This window comes from Staurois parvus, unplaced genomic scaffold (assembly GCF_062004578.1).
Source record: "Staurois parvus isolate SC_StPar_1 unplaced genomic scaffold, SC_StPar_1.0 ptg001091l, whole genome shotgun sequence".
NCBI classification, from domain to species: Eukaryota; Metazoa; Chordata; class Amphibia; order Anura; family Ranidae; genus Staurois; species Staurois parvus.
In genome coordinates this window covers 947,784-973,334 of record NW_028318887.1, presented here as the reverse complement: position 1 = coordinate 973,334, position 25,551 = coordinate 947,784, and the positions used below count along the sequence as shown (strand labels likewise).

The 25,551-nt window shown below is 42.5% G+C and overlaps 1 protein-coding gene across 1 annotated transcript; it reads right to left on the bottom strand.

The window, feature by feature from the left end:
• Window positions 1-2,877: 2,877 nt before the first annotated feature.
• ZNRD2 (zinc ribbon domain containing 2) lies at window positions 2,878-21,897 on the bottom strand. The gene is made up of 4 exons (XM_089658775.1): window positions 21,770-21,897; window positions 10,622-10,770; window positions 10,448-10,532; window positions 2,878-3,285 (listed from the first exon to the last, which is right to left on the bottom strand). The coding sequence occupies exons 1-4, from the start codon at window positions 21,780-21,782 to the stop codon at window positions 2,990-2,992; spliced, it is 543 nt and encodes a 180-aa protein (XP_089514901.1). The 5' UTR covers window positions 21,783-21,897; the 3' UTR covers window positions 2,878-2,989.
• Window positions 21,898-25,551: the final 3,654 nt, after the last annotated feature.

The following is a 25,551-nucleotide window of genomic DNA, read 5'->3' as shown; positions in this document are numbered from 1 at the left end:
TTCTGGTGGATCGGATGTAGGTGCGTGTAAACAGACATGTCCATTTACACCTGCTGCTCCACAGAGAAGCATAGAGGTTCCGATCGGGTCGGCCTAAAAAATGGGCAGGCGGACCCAATTGGAACGTCTGTGTGAAAACTCCACTTTTGTGGGGAAAACAATAGCAAATAGAATTGCAACACAAGTCATATTGCAATTGAATATTAAAAATGATTTCCTTTTCAATCTGCTATAATTCTCTGTAAAATGCAATTCAATATGGCAGCCTGGAGGCATTCTGAACACAGGTGGTGCACAGAACACCACACAGGAATGTAATTTCCTGCTTGTGTAATTGGTTTACTGATTTTCCTGGAAGTCTACACTAAGATACAAGTCAGATTTTGGGCATCCGCAACTAAAATTGCATTTTGGTGAGATACTTACAAGGGTAAATTGCACCTAAAGGGATGCCGACCCTGCCACTGTCCTTATTAGAACCCTGCAAGTGCAGCAGCTGATTGAGAATTGTAAAATCATTTACATAAAGATTCACTCTGCGCATGGACATAGGCAAACAACACTTCTTAAGAATAACAAAAGAGTAGGAATTTGCAACAAAGTAAGTTAAAATACTCACAATGTACACAGATCACCCAGAGGGGAATGTTTTTTTTTTCTTCAACAAAAGTTGAGTTACTCTTTAAAGGATGTATTTTTTTTTTGTAACTACAGAGCACCAAACTACATTCAGCTGGTTGAGAAACTTCTTACAGCATAAAAGATCATGAAGGGAAAAAGGTCACTGCAAATTAATTTTCTGCATTCACACTTGGGGCATCTTTACTGGAAATCTAAGTGCAACCAGCGATAAACATGGTAAAAAGGTTTCACCAGGGCATTGCCACAATGGAAAAATTGCAACCAAACAAATGGAATCCATCAGTGCTGGCTGGAGTATTGTTGCACACTGCAGCGAGATGCACCCAGCAAAGAGTACAAACAAAAATCTGCAGCAAAACACTTTTAGCCTTATTTGACTCATGTAGTGTGTTGGAAACATTATGCGCATACAGTATAGTAATTAAAAGTTGATGTCATATTTATCAAGATTCTCAAGTGATACCGTCAATCTGAAATTAGTTATGTTTGAAGAGTCTATCATGTTTTCAGGAAACAACCTTTTGAAAAAAAAATGTATTGTCCAGTGATAAAAGAAAATATTTAAGGAAATTTGCATTTATCAGCTGTGCTTGGGGCTCACTTGAACTTGCCAAAATGGACAATGATCCAAAACATAAGACCAAGTAACCTTTTAGTGGCTGCAGCAAAAAAGTGATAGTTCTGAAGATCAAACACTGTAAAGTAGTCTCACATATGCATTCATGCTAGACAACCAAAGAATTTACAAGACCTAGAGGGTTTTTTTGCTTAGAAGAATGGGCAGTGTTTCCAAAAGAAAAAAAAAAAAAAAAATATCATTAATAATAATGACCTACTATTTATTGAAGCTAAAAGGTGACAATACACGATCTTAAGAACTAAGGGTATGCAAACATTGGAATAGAGCCATTAATGACTGTGGTATCCTGTGAAGCCTATTTTATTTTGAATCATTTTGAAAAAATGTTTTAAAAAAAGTGGTAGTTTTCACTTAACAGTAAATTATTTAACCCCGGAGTACAACATAGGACACAGAATAGCAAGTCATGCGGAGCAGTAGAGGGAGAATCTTCACTGGAGGGAAAGTACACACTTGTCTGAACCATGACCAAGGAATCAGCAGTGTCCCCCTGTGAAGGCTAGGGGATACCTGGCCGTGACCACAAACCTGTCCAGCTTTATGATGAATCTGGATGCTAATGACTTTCACATCTGGTGTTCCCCCATTTCTGTGGTAAATATATACCGTCCCACCCCCCTCCCGACACTATCAGAATGCACCCTGGGTGCGTGAGGTTTCCACATAAAACCTCATCTGCCATTCCACCCCCCTTTTTATCTAGGTAATTTTGCACATTCTTGTTCTTAATTTATTGCCCTGCTTAGTTTTGTATTGTCAGCAAAAGCTGAGATTGAACTATTTGTTCCAACCTCTATATCATTTATGAACAAGTTAAGCAGGATTGGTCCCAGGAGAGAGCAATTTGCAATCAAACTCACCTCCTCATAGAATGTTAAAATTTTGTTGCAAGAACAGTTCATTAATCCATGTTGGTTACTACTAATTACTACTACTATTTTCATCAGAAAATTCTTGGATATGGTCCCATATAATTTCTTCCAATAGATTACATACTATTGATATTGGGCTGACTGGTCTAATTCCCAGGTATATCTCAGCCCATTTTGATTATTGGCTCCATGTTTGCTTTTTGCCAATCAGCTGCTACCATTCCAGTCAGTAAGCTTTCCTTAAAAATTAGGAATAACAGTCTGCCTATACCATGGCTATGTTCCTTGAGAACTCTTGCATTTAAGCCATCTGGTCCTGGTGATTTGTTTGGCAGAGACCAGTATTCAAAAAAGACTACAAAAACTTAATGCAGTCACAAGTGTACATCCAATATATGGATATTAACAATAACTTGATTACCATACCCCTCTTTTTCCTTCGTATAAGGAGAGGAATGTATTTAATATCGCTGCCTTCTCCCTATAACTTACAACCATGGATCCAATAAGTTCTTAACTCTCGTTTTTACTATTAATATATTTGAAAAATGTTTTTTGATTTTTTTTTACTCTTCTCAATGTGTCTCTAATCTATTTTAGCTGTCCGGATCACACTTTTGCATTTATTGCATTTGTAGTTTTAGAATGCCGATGCTGACCCTTCAGCCTTATACTTTTATAGTGAAAAAATTAACTGCAGTCAAGCTAAACACACAGAAAATGAGATTAATAATTTATTGTGATATTATAATTCAAGAAAAATATATAAGAAAATAAAAATGCAATAAATGACAAGCTGAACTATTTCCGTTTAAAATCTGTGCTGCTTCAGGCTTCAGTGGCGAAGGTCTTGAAGAAATCGCAGACTTTGGGCACAAGAACCAATAAGGGCACATAACTGAGAGCTATATTCCACAGAACTAGTTTCTTTCAGTTGATGTGAGGCCCAGCTAATTTTTTCCAAAAGTGTAGCTTCAGCAGAACGGATAGCATTGGGGACCGGGGGGTTGGCATGGACAGGATCAAGGTTTGCCCTGGGGAGAACACAAGCAGGGACTTCCGGAGCAGGGTCATCCTGTAGAGACAGCTGATGCTCTCGCACTTGAGACAGAGCAGCGTGAGGATTCAGGGCTGAGAAACAAACAACAAAACCAAATTCATGGGGTTAGCTACAGTACTTCTCACATTTTCTGAAAACATAAATCCATACTGACTAACAATACACCGCTCAAAAAAATTAAAAGGTACACTTTGAGAACACATCAGATCTCAATGGGGAAAAATATCATGCTGGATATCTATACTGAGATGGATTGGGTAATGTGTGAAAGTAAGGATGCCCCATCATTTGATTTTCGGGTGTCTTTTGAATTCATTCCTCTGTAGGTTGATCATTTTTCATTTCCATCAAAGTGAAAAAATTATGCAACAGGATAGTCCATTTTGCTGAAATTTCATTGCAACAACAAATGGTACTCAGTAGTTTGTATGGCCCCCACATGCTTGTATGCATGCCTGACAGCATCGGAGCATGCTCCTAATGAGATGACAGATGGTTTCTTGGTGTATTTCCTTCAGAATCTGCACCAGGGTATCACTGAGCTCCTGGATCGTCTGAGGTGCTGGATGGACCGAAACATGATATCCCGGAGGTGTTCTATTGGATTTAGGTCAGGCGAGCGTGGGGCCATTCAATGGTATCAATTCCTTCATCCTCCAGGAACTGCCTGCATAGTCTCGCCACATGAGGCTGGGTATTGTTGTGCACCAGGAGGAACCCACGACCCACTGCGCCAGCATAGGGTCTGACAATGGGTCCAAGGATTTCATCCCAATACCTAATGGCAGTCAGGGTGCCATTGTCTAGCCTGTAGAAGTCTGTGCGTCAGTCAATGGATATGCCTTCCCAGACCATCACTAACCCACCACCAAAACGGTCATGCTGAACGATGTCACAGGCAGCATAACATTCTCCATGGTTTCTCCAGATCCTGTCACGTCTATCACATGTGCTCAGAGTGAACCTGCTCTCATCTGTGACAAGCACAGGGTGCCAATGGTGGACACGCCAATTCTGGTGTTCAATGGCAAATGCCAATCGAGCTCTATGATGTCGAGCAGTGAGCATAGGGCCCACTAGAGAACGTTGGGCCCTCAGGCCACCCTCATGAAGTCTGTTTCTGATCGTTTGGTGTGAATGTCTCTGACCAATGGCCAACTGGAGGTCATTTTGTAGGGCTCTGGCAGTGCTCATCGTGTTCCTCCTTGCACAAAGGAGAAGATACCGGTCCTGCTGATGGGTTAAGGACCTTCTACGGCCCTGTTCAGCTCTCCTAGTGTAACTGCCTGTCTCCTGGATCTCCTCCTTGCTCTTGAGACTGTGCTGGGAGACACAGCAAATCTTCTGGCAATGGTACGTATTGATGTGCCATCCTGGAGGAGCTGGACTGCTTGTGCAACCTCTGTAGGGTCCAGGTATCACCTCATGCTACCAGTAGTGACACTTACCCTAGCCAAATGCAAAACTAGTGAAAAAACAGAAAAGAAGAGTAGGGAAAAAAATGTCAGTGGCCTCCACCTGTAAAATCTTTCCTATTTTGGGGGTTGTCTCATTGTGTAGCGCACCTGTTAATTTCATTAACACCAAAGCAGCTGAAACTGATTAACAACTCCTTCTGCTACTTAACTGACCAGATCAATATCCCAGGAGTTTAATTGACTTGATGCTATACTCCGATTAAAAAGTGTTTCTTTAAATTTTTTTGAGCAGTGTCTAGGTGGATCGACAGGAATTATTATTATACAGTATTTATAAAGCGCCAATAGTTTGCTCAGCGCTGTACATTACAAAGGGGGACAGAACATGTGACAGAACAATAACAATACAATGCAAAAACATGAGAAGATTGAGGGCCCTGCTCTTTCGAGCTTACAATCTAGGAGGGAGGGGATGGTGGCACAGGAGGAGATAGCTGTGGGGGATGGAGTGGTAGGAAGAGTGGAGGAGGTCAGCAAGTTAGCAGGGGGTGGGGTAGGCTGCCCTGAATAGATGTGTTTTCATGGTGCGCCTAAAGGAGAGGAGAGTAGGTGATAATCTGATGGGTTGGGGCAGGGAGTTCCAGAGGATGGGTGACACCCTGGAGAAGTCCTGGAGGCGGGCATGGGAGGAGGAGACCAGGGAACTAGAGAGAAGGAGGTCTTGTGAGGAGCGGAGTGTGCCTGCTGGGTGGTACTTGGATATTAGGTCAGTGATGTAGTTCGGGGCAGTGTGGTGGATGGCTTTGTACATCAGTGTTAGGATTTTGAATTTAATCCGTTGCGCAATCGGAAGCCAGTCGAGGGATTGGCAGAGGGGGGTGGCGGAGATGGAGCGGTTGGAAAGGTGAATGAGTCTGGCTGCCGTATTCAGGATCGACTGAAGCGGGGATAGCCAGCGGCAAGGCAGGCCAGTGAGGAGGGAGTTGCAGTAGACGAGTCGTGATATGATGAGGGAGTGAATGAGCTGTTTAGTGGTTTCTGGGGTTAGGAACATGCGTATTTTGGCGATGTTGCGCAGGTGGAGTCTGCACGAGCTTGTTAAAGATTAAAGTTGGGGCTGGAAGGATAGGTTGGAGTCCAGAATGACACCAAGTACTCCGGCCTGCGGGGCGGGTTTGATGGTGGTGTTGTTGGATGTGATGGAGAAGTCAATGGGGGGTGATGTCTGGGCTGGGGGGGGGGGGGAAGACAAGAAACTCGGTTTTGGAGAGGTTCATTCAAGGAAGTGGAGCGACATCCAGTCAGATATGTCGCTCAGTAGGTGTGCGATTCGGGCAGAGACTGAGGTGGTGAGGTGGGGGGTTGAGAGATAGATTTGTGTGTCGTCGGCATATAGGTGGTAGTTGAAGCCGTGAGAGTGTATGAGTTGGCCAAGGGAGGAGGTGTAGATGGAGAAGAGAAGGGGCCTGAGGACGGAGCCTTGAGGTACCCCAACAGAGAGGGGGAGTGAGGGGGAGGTGGTAGCATTATAGGTAACGCTGAAAGAGCGTTGTGACAGGTAGGATGAGAGCCAGGAGAGAGCAGAATCTCTGAGGCCGAGGGAGTGTAGTTTTTTGAGGAGGAGGGGGTGGTCGACTGTGTCGAAGGCCGCAGAGAGGTCAAGGAGCAGGAGCACTGAATAGTGGCCATTAGCTTTGGAGGTTAGCAGGTCATTGGAGAGTTTGAGTAAGGCAGTTTTGGTGGAGTGTAGGGGACGGAAGCCGGACTGTAGGGGATCGAGGAGGTTGTCGTCGTTGAGGTGAGAGCTTAGGCGGGTGTAGACTAGGCGCTCGAGGAGTTTGGATGTAAATGGGAGCAGGGAGATGGGTCTGAGGTTGTTCGGGTCATTAGGGTCCAGGGAGGGCTTTTTAAGTATGGGGGTGATGTGTGCATGTTTCAGAGGGGAGGGGAAGTGCCGGAGGAGAGGGAGAGATTAAAGATGTGGGTGAGGGAGCATAGGATGGAGGGGGAGGGAGGTTGTAGGAGTTGTGAGGGATAGGGTCGAGGGGGCAGGTGGTGAGGCGGGCATCAGAGAGGATCTTGGAGACTTCCTCGATGGTAGTAAGGTCAAAGGTGTGAAGTGTTGGGGGGGGCTTCAGTATGAGGAATGTAGGGTGGGGTGGAAGTGGAGGTCAGAGCAGTGGTGGGGCAGTGGGAGAGGGGTGATGAGGGGGTAGCTGAGTGAGGGGGAATGGGGTTGGAGGGAGTTTGAGCAGCGACGAAGTCCCTGCGGGTTATGTCAAGGGAGAGGGGGGATGAGGGGGTAGCTGTGTGAGAGGGGACAGGTTGAGAGGGTGTGTGAGGTGCGGCAATGTCCTTGCGAATTGTGTCAATCTTGTTTTTGAAGTGATTGGCAATCTCAAGGGCAGTGAGTGAGGTGCTGGGTGGAGGTGGGGGTGGCGAGAGGAATCAAGCCCTTCAATGAACCGATTACAAAACTAAATTTATACACAGGAGGTTTATTCTTCATTTCTAACCAGTAGGCAGAAATACTGTATATAGGGCCCTTTCCCAAAGGAGTGGTTTTGCCATGCTAAAGCACACCTTTTTAGTGCAACAAAAGCACATGAAAAGGATTCCCCTCCTATGAAACTGTTCATATTGCTGTGGTGCATGTGTGCGGTGTTTTATCACAAGCGCACCAAAAATGTACCTCCTATTGATTTCTATAGGAAATGCACCAAGTTTCCAAGGTGCTTACTGGGAGACAGGAATCCAGAAAATGAACTGACGAGTTAAAAACCCCCAGAAAAAACAAACACACAAAAAAAAGGGCCCATATATAATTTTGCAATGTTTGCGTGGGAGAGAAAATGTGTAAATATTTACAGACATGTGCCAAGACATTAAAGCATATTACAGTAAAGTAATCAGTAAAAATTTACTATTAGCATAGTTCCCAAATAACCATTACAGCATTTCCACACAGATCGCAGGGCCTAGATACACTAATTTCTCTAGCTGCACAGGTTACTAGCAGGACTTCCTATCAGAGGGCAGGTCTAGGAAAAGGAAAGGCTGCCCTGTGATAGTGGGGATGCACCGATATTTCAAGGCCGAAACCTTTTTAGCTGAAAACACCCCTCTCGGCCGTCGGCCGATATGAAAAAAAGTACCAATACAGGTCCTGAAAAAACCCCACCCCTCACCGCCACCCGCCCGCCGCTGCCACCACTCGGTAGTTCTCAGCCTTACATGAAAAACCATCGAATGATCGCGGTGCTGGGCATAGAGCTTAGTGAAGGAAAGATGGCCTCCACTCATCTCTATGCCCTTGGATGACCGGAGCCATGTCACTTCCGGTTACGGACATTTTTATTTTTTTAAAGCACTAGATCAATGCTTTTTTTTGATCCAACGCTTTACATTGCAGAGGAGAGATGTGGGGTCTTATTGACACCATATCTCTCCATATAGAGGTCCTATTACAAGGGATGCATGCATTTCTTGTGATAAGAATATAAGCGATTAAAATTTTTTAAGTGACTGCAAAAAAAAAATTTAAAAAATTAAATAAATTAAAAAAAAAAAAAAAAAGTTTAAAGTGCCCCCATGCTCGCACGTAGTGGTGAACGCATACACCCACATATTTAAATGGTGTTCAAACCACACGTGTGAGGTATCACAATGAACATCAGAGCAAGAGCAATAATTTTCTAGCACTAGACCTCCTCTGTAACTTTACACTGCTAACCTGTAGAAATTTTTAAAGCATCACCAATGGAGATTTTTAAGTACCACAGTTTCACGCCATTCCACGAACGTGCACAATTTTAAAACGTGACATGTTGGGTATCTATTTACTCACCGTAACAGCCTCTTTCATATTTTACAAAAAAATTGTGTAGATTTTGTTTTTTTAATCAAAGTGTATTATTTTTCCAAAAAATATATATTTTTAAAAACTGCGCATTTCGGTTTTCGGCCAAGTGCATTTTGAATTTTCGGTTTCGGCACCAGAAATTTCATTCTGGTGCACCATTATGTGATAGCCTTCATTTCCGCTAATATGGAAGTCACCTTGCAGCCAAACAGCATGGATTGGATGAATATGTGGGTCTACAGCACAACCAGAACGCCTGTGGTAAGTGACTTATCTCACACTGTTTGAAGCATAAGGTTACTTGACTCTAATGGCATTCCCCCTTAGGAAAGGGGACACAAACTAAAAACTTTGGCTAACTACAGCTGTCTAGATGGCTCCCTGAGAATTATAGTTAGGTAAACCTTTGCTATTTGAGCAACAATGGGAAGAAGTAGTAACAATTTCAATCAGATTCCCATCTTCCTCTTAAGAGTACAGAATGATTAGCTCAATCACACAAAAAATGCCCAGGTGGAAAAATCTCGGAACAATGAGTGCCTGTGCAAATCGCTCATTATTACCAAGTTTGGGTTACCCATGACAACATGGGGCCAATATGTCGGGAGCAAGATTAAGTTTTTTTTTAAATTAGTCTTTTATGAAGGTTTTTAACAATTTAAAGTAAATTAACCACAACATACAGTTTGCTTACATAAAGACATTACAATAATAAAGAAGTGCTGCATTTGATATGCCAAAAAGTACATCTAAGGATTTAGAAGCGAGAGGTCAGACTTTAGGATACTGTAGGGTCTCAAAACAAATCTTGGGTTGTTTTTTCCTCCACATAAAACTCCAGAAGAGACCATTATTTGTCTAGAGAATTCAAGTGGAATCCAAATGAGAAGTGTGATGTATGTACAAAAAATGTGGCATCCACACCATCCTAACCAACACAACTCTACCAACTACCGAGAGGAAAAGCTTATACCTTGTGCTACACATATATCCTAAAGAATGTAACAGAGAGTAAGATAAGTTCAAGCAAATCAGTAATGGGAGGAGAAATATGGATGGCCAGGCTAGTTATTTTTGTACATATTCAAATGGGAAACAATCCTCTCCAGTTAATCTGAGAGGGTCAAGGGGGAGAAGCATAGATTTATCCAAACATTTAAGACTGAGACTTTACTAAATTTTCCTATCAGGTCCATTGCTTTACCAAAAAAGCTGGTGTGACTAATTGTGGGTATCAGAAGTCATGGCAGCTCTCCCTGTCCTGTGGTACTACAACAAAAACGTGCAAAGAATACACAGTTTTAGAGCACCGGTCACAAGCCTTACACTTTGGGCCTTTGAAAAGAAATGGAATAAAATGTACCAATTTTTACCTTACGGAGCAAAAATATCATGGTAAGCCCTCCTTCTCACCAGGATGACCAATGTTTGCCAGACAGACAGGTAAGAAAATCTGTTTGGGCACGGCTGAGCCACGTTCCATGTGTGAAAGGACACAGAGCAGTGGCTCGGATGCCCCCATAGCAAGCTGCCTGCTATGAGGGTACTTGGAAGGCGGGCAGGAGTCTGAAGCGCCAGCGGGGGACCCAAGAAAAGGAGGATAGGGGCTGCTCTGTGCAAAACCATTGCACAGATCAGGTAAGTATGACATGTTATTTAAAGAGGAAAAAAAAAAACCCACAAAAAAGAAAAAAAAATTGAAATCACTTTAAATACAGTATCTGAAGTTCAACACATAAAACAACAAGAATAATTGTATGTTACTCCATGCAGAATACCAAGGTAAAATAAAAAGCACTGAGTCATAGTAAATGGGAATATTAACAGGGTAAAAATACCTCTAATTAGCTGTCAAATAAAAATAATATCAATAGAACACAAATATGAGAGATTGTGGTACAGGAGAAACAACATACAGAACAAAAATATTATTTGGTGACAATATTTTATTACCTGGGTTGTCTTTTTCAGTGTCAGAATCAAGTTCTTGACAAGAGATACACAGTAATTTCTTCTGTCGATCTTGTAATAATATAGTCTACCAATCGGCAAAACAGACATACATTAGTCCTTTACATATGAGCAAGAAAGTACATTTTTCTTCCACATCAATATTTAATTACTTACCCCACATGTATCACAACTTTCACCAAGCATTCTGTATCCTTTTAACAGATAATCTCCCATCAACCGGCTAACCTTGTCTTGATGCTCCCGACGTGCTCTCAAAATTTTCATGTCTGACTCAGATGGGGGAGACCAGTTATCATCATCGCCTATTAAAAAAAAAAAGATTAAAGAATAAAATACAATGTTATGTTGGCTGCAAAAAAAAAAAAAATAGCTGACCCTCTTTGTGAACTAATCTTACACTTGAATTCTTGAAACTGTCCAAAACACAAAGATTTCTAACAGCAGATCTTAACAGATGTTTGGAAGGTATTTTTTGTTTTTTTAATATATATATGCATGCTTGTTTCTTTAAAAGTAAGCTGTAACTGCAAAAAATACCCCAAACTGCTTTTCACAACACTTTTTTGGTAAAAATGTTGTACTTGCCATGTTACTGCTAAACAAAACTGGTATAGCACATGAAAAGTATATACTGTGACCACGGAATTCCTTTAAGGGCTAGCTCACACCAGCAGCAACATTTTAACTTGGCCACTTGTGTGTGCTATGAAGTACACAGTGAAGATGACCAATTACTTTTTTTTCAACTTTATTAGAATGACACAATGCACTTGGTCTAAATGGACCCGAAGCCTCAAACTAATATCAAACATCTCTTTGAGGAACAACATCTCTTAGGTATAAATATAGCTGGTGGATTCTCACTTTTGCCTTTGGTCTACTATAAAAGCACAAAAAGGACCCCCTCCATAAATGAGATGCATGCCTACAAACAACTAAAGATTGACATTCAGAACAGGAGACCAGGAAGAAATATAGACCGAGAAAAGGATGGTATACAGCAGGGGTGTCAAGCTGGCGGCCCTCCAGCTGTTGCAAAACTACAAGTCCCATCATGCCTCTACCTTTGGAAGTCATGCTTGTAAATTGTCAATCTTGCAATGCCTCATGGGACTTGTAGTTTGGCAACAGCTGGAGGGCCACCAGTTTGACACCCGTGGTATACAGTAATTCCCATCCCCTGGTAATGTAGTTATTTAAAGGCTGCATGGCCACAAACACAAAACATTGTACATATATGCACCACAACAAAAGGAAAAGACAGGAAAGAATAAACCAAAAGAAAACTCCAAAACTACAATACAGCCACCACCACATTGCAGTAAAGTTTCGAGGACTGCCACATCTCCATACTGACTTGCTTTCAACCAAATTTCAAGAGTAACATCAGACACCCTTTATTAGGAAGTAAATGGGCGCATTAGGGTGATCTTCCATAGCTCTGACCATCCCCCGCATTTGTCACAATTTTACAGAGGATGCCTATTCCGCCTACCAGAAATAACACTCAGTGGCAGAAGTCAGTTAGCAGTACTCTGGGATCATGTCCAGATGCCTCTGCAATATCCATCCAATGCGAACAGTCTGGCTTCAGCAAGTGGTGGGGCCACCAGCATGCCACATCAGTACCCTGATCCCAGAAACTGGGGCTATAATACAGACCACATTTCCCACCTACAGCATAGGCCAAAAGTACCACAAGCAATAGTAATTGGTAAAAGTATACACCACCTAGAAATTCAAACACCGAGATCCCATGATCTAGAAATGGGACATCACTCATACGACCATCTTTTCTTAGTTTTTATTTTATGGTACACATAGGACTGCTGTGTATCCCCCATCCAGAAAAATACAGTATTAGATTTAAAGTAATTCTAAAGGTTATTTAAAAAGTTATACTTACCTGCTCTGTACAATGGATTTGCACAGAGCAGCCCTGATGCTCTTCTTTTTGGGTCCCCCATTGATGGTCCTGGCTCCTCTCCCCTACCAAGTGCCCCCCATAGCAAGTCTATTTCTATGGGGGCACTCAAGCAGGCTTGCTCTTGAGCCGCACTGTACACACACACACACACACTGCACTTTTAAGCACATTTATTTATTTTTGAAGTTTGTTTATGTCTATTACATATATGTGTTTTATGGAGTAGCGCAACACTAATTCACTTTATATTTATATATTTGATGTGGGAACATTTCATGTGTTTTTTGCAGGAACGCACCTTTTTTGGATTGAATTATAACTTTTTAGTTATATTTAGTGGTGCACAGAAATTAAAATTCTGGTGCCGAAACCTAAAATTCAGGATGCACTAAAAACCTAAATGGACAGTTTTTCACATCTAAAATTAGGATTTGCCAAACTTTCCTCCTAATCTGAACAACATTTGGTGAGCTTAGCCTCAACGCCTTCCAACTAAGTTGGGCGGAGACATGCCTTAAAAAATATGTTACCCCAACAATATTTATTGCTGATATGTTTCTGTTGTATCATGTACTTATGTTTACTACTTCAATACTGGACACTTTTACCCTCTTCCTGCCCAGGCCAGTTTTCAGCACCATCGCTCTTTAAATGACAATTGCGCGGTCATGCAACACTGTACCCATATGAAACTTTTATCCTTTTTTTCACACAAATAGAGTTTTCATTTGATGGTATTTATTCACCACTGGTAACACTGTACTACACTGGGGGACTTGTGAACAGGATTTTTTTTTCTTAACTTGATTGCTTATATCAATGAATTTCATGGATAGAAGAACCCATTTTTGCTAAATGAAACGGATTCATTCAATGTCTTTTGTTGTGACTAGCTGTGATTGGCCAAAGCTAAATCACATGGTACAGATGGGCTATAATTGGCCCTGGTTGTACCATGTGATCGCTGTGACCAATCACAGCTAACAACACAATTGTATACAATGGATGGCATATGATCTGCTGCGATTGGTCACATCGATTACATGACACTGGCAGCAGGCCGGTGTAGTGATCAGTCATTGGCAGTGCCCGATAGACACTGCCAGTGACAGATCACACCGCTGTGCAACCAAGTGAGCAGAGCCTTCTGAGGGGATGTCATATAATGCTCACTCAAAAGAAGGAACTTCCCAGCTGGCCATCAATCTGCTATAGATTGGGAGGGAAGGTATTAAATCATATGTTCTCTTTGTATGTCTTCCTTTGTGTAAAATACCTGGTGATGCTGACAGTCCCCTGCTTTCCTATTTCTCACTGACCACGCTGGGCATGACAACACATCCATTCCACCGTGGCCAGTATTCTGGCTGTGCTTGGAACTAGTGATGGATCAATATATCGGCCACCGAAAATTATCGTCTGAAAATAGGGTTATCGCCATTTCATCATAAAAAAAAAAAAAAAAAGGTGCCAATAATGATACTTTACTTCAACACAAAATCACGTCCCCTTGACATCAATGCAAAAATGCTCCTATTGACTTCAATGGAATATATATATATTTCATTTTATTTTCTGTCCAATTTTGTATTTTTGACATTTATATTCATTTAATTATTAATTAAAAAGTTGAATTATATATTAAAAGAAATTAAATTTTTTTTTTTTTTTTTTTTTTTTTAAACTGTCCATTTTTATTTTGGTTTTCGGCCAGGTGCATCATTAATTTTTGGTGCAAAATTTCGGGGCACGCAACACCAGCCACCAACCCCCAGTTTTTTTTCTATATAATTTTGAATCATTGATATTTAATCTTTTGTTTTCATTCTTTTTCTTAATTAAATGCTTTAGCATAAATTTAAAAAAAACGTTTTGTACCAGAATTGTGATTTTAGTGTCATTTTAAACAGGAAAATTTATAGAGTTGCTCATTTTATACGTGAGCGTCTAAAAAGGCACATTTTGAGTTTGCACGATTTTGTGCCTTGCAACTTTCTTCTCCTAGTAACTAGCTTTCTATTGACTAAAACAAAAAGGTGAAGACTGAAATCAATGAAAACATGTGGAAACAAAACAAAGAAAAAAAAAACTATACTATTTTGTGGGTACAAGCACTGTGGCATGTGTGCAGTGCAATGTGTACTGTGACTAAAACTTCTACATGTTAGAATTTTTTTAACCATTTCACATTCCATAGAATGTATGCAAACATCCTGGACTGACGTGGTCAAAACAAACTCATGAACTGTGTATTCCTTTACAGCTGGCAATTAGCTGCTCAGTTAAAGTGATTTGGGTGCTACTGCAGCCAACAGATTACTTTTATTGTGGTGATAAACAGTAAACAGCCGGGATAGCTAGATACAGAGGAGATTGAGGAATGTCTGTTCCCAGATCTCCAATGCACCCAGAAGCAATGATGATTTAGTCACATCTGGTTTCAGAGCTGTCACTCCTTAGCTGCTACAGCCAGGGGAAGCTTAGTTAGCCCCACTAGAAGGCAGGGGACACACTGGGGGTTTAACTGCTTCCCGTCCGCCCATTGCCTATAGATGGCAGACGGGAAGCAGTGCTGCGTACAGGTCAACGCACGCATCGGAGGCCCCTTTGCAGCTCACAGTGTGCATCTGGGAGCCCAGTGATGTGTGTCACCCAGACACAGCCGATCACATTACCACTGTATCCAGGTGGTCACATGGTATCGTACTATCTGATTGCTGTGTCCAGTTACATAATAAACAATACCTAGTGAAAGTAAAGATTGGTTCTCTGTGCTCTCACTCAGAGAAGTGATGCTGCAACCTGTGAGTGTATAGCAGCCTGTGAGGCTGCTTGTACACTCAGAGTGCAGTGCCAGCCAGCCCTATTGTCCCTGATCACTGCCCCATCGTCAGCATAAATTAGGTATGCACTGAAATTTCGGTGGCCAAAACACTTCAGCTGAAACTACCCCTATCGGCCTTTGGCCAATATGAAAATAAGCACAGATACAGGTGCTGAAAATAACCCTGCCCCCGCTGCCCGGTGGTGCCCAGCCTTACTTGAGAACTATCCAACGATCCCGGAGGTGGGCTTAGAGATCAGTGAAGGAAAGATGGCCTCCACTCATCTCTATGCCCTTGAAGGACTGGAGTGACCTCATTACGTCACTTCCGGTTCTGGTCACTTTTCTTTTTTTTTTTTTAAAGCACTAGATCAATTCTTTTTTTTAATCGAATGCTTTATATTGTAGGAGGAGAGATGTGGGGTTATTGACCCCATATCTCTCCATAAAGAGGACCTGTCACTGCTTATTTCCATCAAAAGGGATTTTTGCATTCCCTGTGACAGGAAAAAAAAAAAATGTTTAAAGCCCCCCCCAATCCTTGCGCGTAGTGGTGAACAAATACATAGGCCATGCCCACATATATAAACTGTGTTCAAACAACACGTGAGGTATCGCTACGACCGTCAGAGCAATAATTCTAGCACTAGACCTCTTCTGTAACTTTCAACTGGTAACCTGAGGAAATTTTTAAAACATCACCCATGTAGATTTTTAAGCACCGTAGTTTGGCGCCATTCCACAAGCATGCGCAATTTTAAAGCATGACATGTTGAATATATATTTACTCGGCATAACAGCTTTCATATTTAAAAAAAAATTTAAAAATAGGGTATATATGGTAATTTTTTTTTTTTTTTTAACTCATTAAAGTGTAATTTTTCCCCCCAAAAAATTGCTTTTGAAAAATATATTCATTTTTGAAAACTGTCCATTTTGGTTTCGGTTTTCGGCCAAGTGTATCCTAAATTTTCAGCTTCGGCCCACTATAAATAATGCAGCCAAACCCTGTCACCCATCCCAGGGCTCACAAAAGCACTGCCATACACCATACCAATGACCTGATCACCACTATACCAGCGTCTTGATCACTGCCATAGCCTATACCAGCGCCCTGATCACCGCCATACACCATACCAGCGTCCTGATCACAATAGCCCATACCAGTACCCTGATCACTGCCTGTGCCATACCAGCATCTTGATCACCCCATATGTCACACCAGTGTCTGGATCTCCGCCATACACGGTACCAACATCCTGATCACCGCCATACCCTTTCCCAGTGCCCTGATCACCGCCATACCAGCATCCTGATCAACACCATACCTCGCACCAACGCTCTGACCAATGCTATATGTCATACCAGCGTCCGGCATTTTAGGGTCTCAACTGATTAATTTTCAGATATACATCCCATAGTTTGTAGACTCTTAACCTTCATACAGACTAAATATTATCAGGGGTGTGGAAATTTTTAAAAAACTACTTGTCCAGGGACTAAATCGGTGCCCCAATCTACTTGTCCCTCATGACAATCTACTTGCACAAATAAAAAATAAATACATTTTAACCAAAACTGTATATAAATCGGAGGTGATATTAGAAATGTCTGGGGCTTTTAAAAACAAAAGGGGCTTTATGGCGACTTAAACGTTTAATATTTTTTACACTGCACATATCTCCTCTTCCCCTATCTCCAGCACCGCATCCGGGGACTAGCAGGGAGGGGAGAGGCCTTGCAGTGTAATGAGCATCGACTGGCTGCTCCTCAGAAAAGGGTGGGTCAGAACTTATCCTTTATCCCTTTCGCTGCCAGAGCCGCTTTTGCATTTTTTTGCACAAGTTTAAAAAATAATGTTAGGTCTGAAGATTACACAAAACCCCCTAACAAATTTTCTGAAAGCAGAGACCCTAGAGAATAAAATAGTGGTAGTTCCAGTTTTTTATGTCGCATATTACCATAAAATTTCAGTAAAATATATAAGATAATTTTAGAGCACAAAAAAGCAATACATTACCCTATTTTTTTGTAAAATATAAAAGATGAGGTTGCACCGAGTAAATAGATATCCAACTTGTCAAACCATAAATTTGTGCGCGCTCGTCAAATGGCAATGAACTTCAGTACCCTATACTTTCTATAGGTCGACACATTTAAAGCTCCTTATAGGTCATCAGATTAGCATTATGGAGGAGGTCTGGTGCTAGAATTATTGCTCTCATTCTAGCGTGCGTGGCGATATGTGACATGTGTACTGCAGTCAACGTTTTCATGCGTAGGCGCCCCAGCATGTGCTTTTACATTTGTACGTGCATACATGTGGGGGGGGGCCTCAATTTCTTTTTGAGGGGGAGGGATGGTATGTGCTTGGGTGTAACTTTTTTTTTGTAATTGTAAAAAATGAAAGTTTTTTTCTCATCACATAGGGAAGAAATGTGATGTTTTTTTGGCTACAGGTGCTCTTTACTGAGGCATTCAGGGTCTAAAAGATTCTGCATGTCTCTCCTGTGCTCCACTAAATATAATGCAGTGCACATCGCACCACATTACATTATTTCCCGGATTCCATGGCCAGGAATCTCTCAATGGGGACCCGGAAGTGACATCATAACATCACTTCCGGGTCAGGACAAGAAGAGGAGGGGTGCGGACGTGTCCACTCTCCTCCCTCCCCTCTACCTGATAGCAGTGAGCCGGGCCCACAGATGGGCAAGCGGTGCCTGGGAGTGGGGAGTTGGTGGACGAGAAGCTGGCACTGTGTGGAAGCAAATCAGGCCAAATGCTTCCACCTGACAGGTGGGACCGCTGCTTGCCCACTGCAGGGCTTAAGGTAGAAAAGAAACTACGTGCCTGATGCCTGGAACTACATGCCCCGGGTGGGGGGGGGATAGGAATCGAACATCCCTGATAATATACTGTTTTGGGTTATTTTTACCCAAAAAAATGTAGTAGAATACGTTTTGGCCTAGAATTATGAAAAAAGATTATTTGCTAAATTTTATAACAAAAACTATTTTTTTAATCAAAATTTCTTTTTTTTTTCCTTTTATATAGCACGAAAAAAAAAAAACGCGGTGGTGATCAACTACCAACAAAAGAAATGTCTATTTATGTGAAAAAAATGATAAAAATGTAATTTGGGTACAGTGTTGCATGACCACACAAGTGTCATTGCTATAGGGAGGCAGGGCTGAGCAAAATCACACATTACATATATATATACACACACGTTATTTTACAGTTTACAGGTAGGGGGCACATGTGCCGCTATTGCCGGCTAGTGATGTCAATCACTGGGTTCCAGCCGGAGACTCCCTGTCGGCACCTGGCTATTGCGGAGTAAAGCGGACAGGAGAGAGACCTGTGTATAAACAACACAGGTCTCTCTCCTGCCAACAAGGACATGCTGCTTTGTATTTCTCTGCCCAGCACACAGTAAAACACACACAGTTAACACTTTGATCACCCCAGATTAGGGATACACCGAAACTTTTTGCCGATAAGAAAATTTTAGCCAACGCAGATGCCGATAGGGGGCTGTGTGTACTGCATAATGGGGGGGGGGGGGGTAGAATGGCAGGAGAGGAGAAGTGTATATAATGAGATACCGCTAAATGTCACTGCTGGTTTTTAAATGTAATTACTGGCATTTTTTTCCCACTTCACTATAGCTCCAAGAATGACATTCCACAGCGGCCCCACCCCTTAGTTTCCTTTAGCAGAGTGGAGAATGACCGCTCATTCTTGGAGTTATAGTGAAGAACAAAAATGCCAGTAATTACATTTAAAAACCAGCAGTGACATAGGGGCAGCCAGTGAGGGAGCCTGAGTGTATACACTGCTCCCTCACTATATACACTGCTCCTCTCCTGCCCCCTCCTTGCACACACTGCCCCCCCACCCCCTACAAAGAGGACCTGTCACTCATTGGTCTATTGGTCCCCTATGTGATAGCAAAATCATAAGTAAAAAAATATACATTAACCGCATTCCTGCCACCCTATAGCAGATATACTGCACAGGGCAGCAGGGGTGCGCAAAATCACTTATATATACATGATTTTGCATTTCCAGGTAGGGGGCACGCGCCTCCATTCGTGGCCGTCAATCTCTGGCCGGTGATTGCCAAGCATCTCCAACGGGGAGAACTGTTTGTAAACAAAACAGTTCTCCTTCCTGTCAGCTCCTGCACACTGCTTTTTATGGCTGTGCATAGTACAGCCATGCAAAGCAGTGTGCTTACAGGGAAGCACAAACACACAGCCCCTAGTAAAACAGCACAGAGCTAATCCTCAGATGTTAACCCCTTCCTGCCCAGTGCCATTAGTACAGTGTCAGTGCTTTTTATTAGCACTGATCACTATATTGGTATCACTGGGGATGTCAGTGACACCAAGTCCGTTCCCCCCCAGTGTAAGAATGCCCTACGCAGTCCCGCTATAAGTTGCTGATCACAAAAAAATAAAAAAAAAACGCACAGACGATCAAATACCACCAAAAGAAAGCTCTAATCGTGGGGAAAAAAAAGAACATAAAAATTGTATTTGGGTACAGCATTGCATGACCGCGCAATTGTCAGTTAACGTCTTGCCAACCGCAGATAGCCGAATGACGGCTATACTGCGGCTGGCTAGTTCTGGGAGGGTGTCATATGACGTCCTCCCAGAACGCGCTCTCCTGCGCGCACCCGGGGGCGCGCACCCGGCAATCTCCGTGAACTCTGTGTCCTACGGACACAGCTGATCACGTGATGTGGTAAAAGGCCAATCACAGCAGCCTTTTACCACATGATCAGCCGTGTCCAATGACATGCTGATCACCGGGAAATGTAATTGCCGGTTCTCGGCTGCACTTTCCTCACGCTGTCAGAGCGCGAGGAAAGTGCAGCCGAGAACCGGCAGTTGTCAGAGCGGGGATAGGCACCGATCATCAGTGCCCTGATGATCGGTGCCGACCACCAGTGCCCAGCGGTGCCACCCACCAGTGCCCATCAATGCAGTACTGCCAGTCAATGCCGCCAGTCAGTGCCCAGCGGTTGCGCCAGTCAGCGCCCAGCGGTTGTGCCAGTCAGCGCCACCTATCAGTGCTCTCTGTCAATATTCATCATCAGTGCCGCCTATCCGTGACACCTCATTAGTGCTGCCTATCCGTGACACCTCATTAGTGCCGCCTAATCAACGCACATCAGTGAAAGAGAAAAATTACCTGTTTGAAAAATGTTATAATAGAAACAAAATAATTTTTTTTTTTTCAAATTTTTCGTATTTTTTTTTTATAGCGCAAAAAGTAAAGCGCCCAGTGGCAAATAAATACCACCAAAAGAAAGCTATTTGTGAGAAAAAAATTATAAACATTTCATATGGGTACAATCTTGCATGACTGCACAATTGTCAATCGAAGTGCGACAGCGCTGAAAGCTGAAAATTGGCCCGGTAAAAAAGGGGGTATAAGTGCCCGGTAGGCAGGTGGTTAAAGTAAATAAATGGCCTGGTCAGGAAGGGGGGAGGGGGAGATAAATCCTCTGGAAGGTAAGTAGTTAAAGTTAAAAAAAAAAAAAAATTTGAGCCTCCCCACATACGCAGACATTTAGGTTTCGGTTTCCAGCCATGTGCATTCTGAATTTTCGGTTGCTGCACCAGAATTTTCATTTCAGTGCACCACTACCCCAGATGTTAACCCTTTCCTGCCCACTGTCATTAGTAGAGTGTCAGTGTTTATTAGCACTGATCACTGTATTAGTATCATTGGGATATCAGTGGCAGTTAGTTCCCCCTAGTGTCATAACGCCTGTCGCAGTCCCGCTACAAGTCGCTGATCGCCGCCATTACTATTATAAAAAAAAATATACCACTATATATACACACACACACCGCCATTTGTAAACACTAACTTTCACGTAAACCAATTAACACGTAGTGGGATTTTTTTTTTTTTCGCAAAGACGTAGCAGAATACATTTTGGCCTAAATTTATGACAAAATTAGATTTTTACATTTTTTATTGGATGTTGTATAGCAAAAAGTAAAAAATATTTTTCAAAATTGTCGGTCTTTTTTTGTTTATAGCGCAACAAATAAAAAACGCAGAAATGATCCAATACCACCGAAAGAAAGCTCTGGGGGGAAAAAAGACATACTTTTCATTTATGAATAGCGTTGCATGACCGCGCAATTGTCAGTTAAAGCTGTATTGCAAAAAATGTCCTGGTCAGGAAGGAGGGTAAGTCTCCTGGTTAAACCTCATTGGTCACATAGCTGCTCGCATCATTTACATTACTCTGCTACCTTTTGGGAAGATCTAAAAACAAACTGTACAACCCTTTCGGTTCTTCAGACTGTTAGAGGCAGGTTTCATGTCACTGTGTATTACATTGTATTCATGGCTGTATTAGATTCGTGCTTTCCTTTCCCTGTGGAATAAACGATCAGCACACACATACAGTAATGAGGATTCCCCCCACACACAGGTAACAGCACACCTCCAATGTATATAGAGGTCACCGCTCTGCACCCCTCAGTCACAATGTACCACAAGTCTGAGCTCTCACCCTGTAAAGCCATGCTGACAAGGGAACCGGAAGCCGCCGTGCCGGATTCAAACGTGCTCCGCTCTAGCAATATGACATCGCTGGATGAGGCTGCGCTCGGAGAGCGGAAGTGACGTCAGTAGGAGGGCTCCTGAGTGTACTGTGTGGAAGTCTGATAAAGTTAAGAGGGGTTCCAGGGACATGTGTGGCTCAGAGAGCTGGTGCGCTACTAGGACGTAATGAAGAGCAGGATGGAAGTCATGAAGTGCATCATCCCTGAATGGGTTGTGTGGGCTGGTAGTAGGGGGTGTACTCCATCCGTGTACAGGCTGTTTCAACCGCCAGTCAATTTTACAAAAACAGTTTGAAGCTTAAAGTGGAGTTCCACTCACCCTATCAAAAAATAAAAGTCAGAAGCTACAAAAACTGTAGCTGCTGACTTTTAAAAAAGAGCCACTTACCTGTCCCTTGGTCCCGTGGTGTGTCCCCCGCAGCCTGTTTCACCGGCTGTCCTGTATTCCAAGAGGCCAGAATCTTCAGTGTGGGCACCTGTCTGTGACAGCTTGCGGCTTCACAGCCGGGTTCCCACTGCGCATGCGTGAGTAGCGCTCTGCTTCGTGAATGGTCCTGTAGTCTTCTGGGACCTGTCATGTGTCCAAAAAGACTACAGGGAGGGCACCTTCCGTTTCCGATCGCCTAGGCGTACCTGTCAAATTCGGGCCCCGCCCTTCAAAGGTGCCAATCCTTAATGGGGAGCGGTCCTTAAAGCAGAAATTCCCCTTTTGGGTGGAGCTCCGCTTTAAGGAGGAGGGGTGTTAGGTGAGACAGACTGTGGGTGGGGCTTGAACCGGGACTATAGAGTGCAGGAGTCAGACATGTAATGAACAGAGTGTAGAGGGCTGGGTTAGGTAACATACATAATGTGCGGGTCAGACATGTAATGTACAGAGTGCAGGAGTCAGATATATGTAATGTACAGAGTGAAGGAGTCAGACCTATGTAATGTGCAGGGGGCTGGGTTAGGTAACATACAGAGTGCATGGGTCAGGCATATGTAATGTACAGAGTGCAGGGAACTGGGTTAGGTGACATACAGAGTGCAGGGGTCAGACATCTGTAATGTACAGTGAGCAGGTGGCTGAGTTAGGTAATATACAGAGTGCAGGAGTCGGGTGTATACAATGTACATAGTTTAGAAGTCAGAAGTATATACAGCCCAGTGCATGGCCCTCCCATTTTTCTCACCACCCACTTATACATTTCCATAGCCCACTCATTTATACATGGCACAGTAATACCACCTGCACACACACTTGCTGCATACACATCAGGAGTGTTGGGGCGCTGGAGGGAAGAGCAGAGAGTCAGTGACTGACAGTCACCGGCTCTCTGCTTACTGAAGACAGAGAACCAAGCCATCAGTGGTCTTTGATCACTTGGTTCTCAGTCTTAGTCCCCGGTCACACTGGGTGCGAATTGGCATGCAATTTTCATGCCATACCACTTGCAAATTGCATAGCAAGTCGCACCCCATTGTTCGCAATTAGAGCGGTTATATCGGTGCGGTTTCGAATTGGTCAGAGCTACCCCGATTTCTAAAGTAGTGCATGCACTACTTTTGGTGCGATTTGCATAGACATCTGTGTCAAAACGCACCTCAAATCAGCATGTCATCCAACTTTGAAATCGTCCGACTCTATTCTAAGTCCCACAATTTAAAAGTCAGGATCACTGTGACCGGGGTGTAAGAGGCAGCAGGGGACTGATGAAACAGCAGATTGATGCTGTATCCACCTTTTTGAGTATATAGGTTTATTTCTATTTTAAGTTGGTATACACAATATGATCTGATTGTACAATCTTCTTTAGATTTTCCAAAATTACATAATGTAAGGACAAACCTATAAAATACATTCAATTAGTATCAAGGCAGGCTCTTACACTACGTAGTTGGTGGTAGATCATGTAATCAGATTGTATAGTGTATGTTCAGCCTTGAAATACTGCAGTCTGATCGCTGGGGGAGAAGAGACTGAAGAAATGTTCCCTCCTGCCTGCAGAAGACTGATGGCATCATCTCATCCTAGACAATTGTGAACTCCAGGATGACTTTTAATGATAAATGGTGGAATTTTTTAGTAAAAAAAAATACCGTAAGTGTATATTGTGATGTCATGAATTTATAAATGGAGACTTATAAAGTTACTGATGGGTCCTGTTAAAGAGACCCTGTCAATTCATTTTGCCCTGTCTACAAAACACGTGCTTGCAATCTGTACCAGATGTACCCACCGTGGCACATCAGTTTGAGCTGTCTAAGCAGAGAGATCATTGACACTAACTTGTCAGAAAATTAACGGTTCCTAGAATGTGAGATCTGCAGACTTCCAGGTTGCCTGTAACCACCAGTGTATTCCCCTCGTCAAAGCCGATCTGTCATCACTGCTACTAGAAGGAAAGCCTTACTGAATGCTTGATGAAATCTGCTGTGAGTGCACACCAAGAGCAGGGTTAGTATCCATCTACTCTTAGTGCTGATCTTGGGAGATTTTTCAACTAGCAACAGAAACAGGGATGGTAGGGGGTTGTTGATAGCAACTGTGGACAGCCTGGAAGTTTGAGGGGGGTCCTTCAGGAAGATTAGTGTCACTGCTAGTAATGGGCTGTATAACAGAACACTGAACCCAAACCTGACCCTACATACAAATTGGATAGAGTTTCCCTGTCCTATATGTCCACATCCTGAATAGTACATATAGAGCAAATTATTTTTTTGTAACAATGGACTTTTTAGGACATATAGTGGATGGACCAAAACAAAGTTTCTTCATAAAAACATTTATAAGTTTATTGTACAAATAATAAAAACATATATAGCACCATATTCAGTATTTCCAAAACAGGGTTTGCAAATCTTTTCCATTTCAGCATCCACATGTCATCTCAATGCATTTCGAGTGTTTAAACATCTTCAGGAGACGTGAAAAATATACAAGTAAAAGAACCTGATATCGTAAAATCACAGGGTTTTTTACGGTTTGCTGGAATATGGATTCTCTATTCCAGGGAGTAACATGATGGCAATCCGGGTATATATAATCTCAAAAGATATTGCTCTCTTGGCTCTCAGAATATTCAAAATAGTGCCCACCAGCAGTCTCAAGTATTCCACTAAGACATAATCTATATCAGGGTTTCTCAACCAGGGTTCCATGGAACTCTAGTGTTCCTTTAGACGTTGCTTGGGGTTTCTTGAGCAATGAGCAATTTCTGCCTCTCAGATACTGTGAGTTCCCACTGACACCACCAATGTTTTTACCTATTTGTAAAGGGGGGTAGCTCTTCCCAGTGACCATAAGTGTAAGGAGTATTCTTCCCACTGACCATCACACTAATGTATTAGATATAATATATGTAGATATAGTAGTGTTTGGCAGGGGTTCCCTGAGACCGGAAAGTGATTTCAAGAGTTCCTCTGTATTGGAAAGGTTCAGAAAGAACCTACAGTGGATATAAAAAGTCTACACACCCCTGTTAATATGTCAGGTTTCTGTGATGTAAAAAAATGAGACAAAGATAAATCATTTCAGAACTTTTTCCACCTTTAGTGTGACCTATAAACTACAACTCAATTGAAAAACAAACTGAAAACTTTTAGGGGTGCGAAGTAAACGTAAAAAACTAAAATAATGTGGTTGTATAAGTGTGCACACCCTCTTATAACTGGGGATGTAGCTGTGTTCAGAAATAAGCAATCACATTCAAAATCATGTTAAATAGGAGTCAGTACACACTTGCCATCA

Bases quoted from the DNA above. Each gene is read 5' to 3' on its own strand.
- ZNRD2 (XM_089658775.1), bottom strand. The intron at 10,533-10,621 runs GTAAGTAATTAA...GCCGATTGGTAG, and splicing joins AAAGTTGTGATACATGTGGG to ACTATATTATTACAAGATCG. The intron at 3,286-10,447 runs GTAATAAAATAT...TTTGTTTCTCAG, and splicing joins CACTGAAAAAGACAACCCAG to CCCTGAATCCTCACGCTGCT.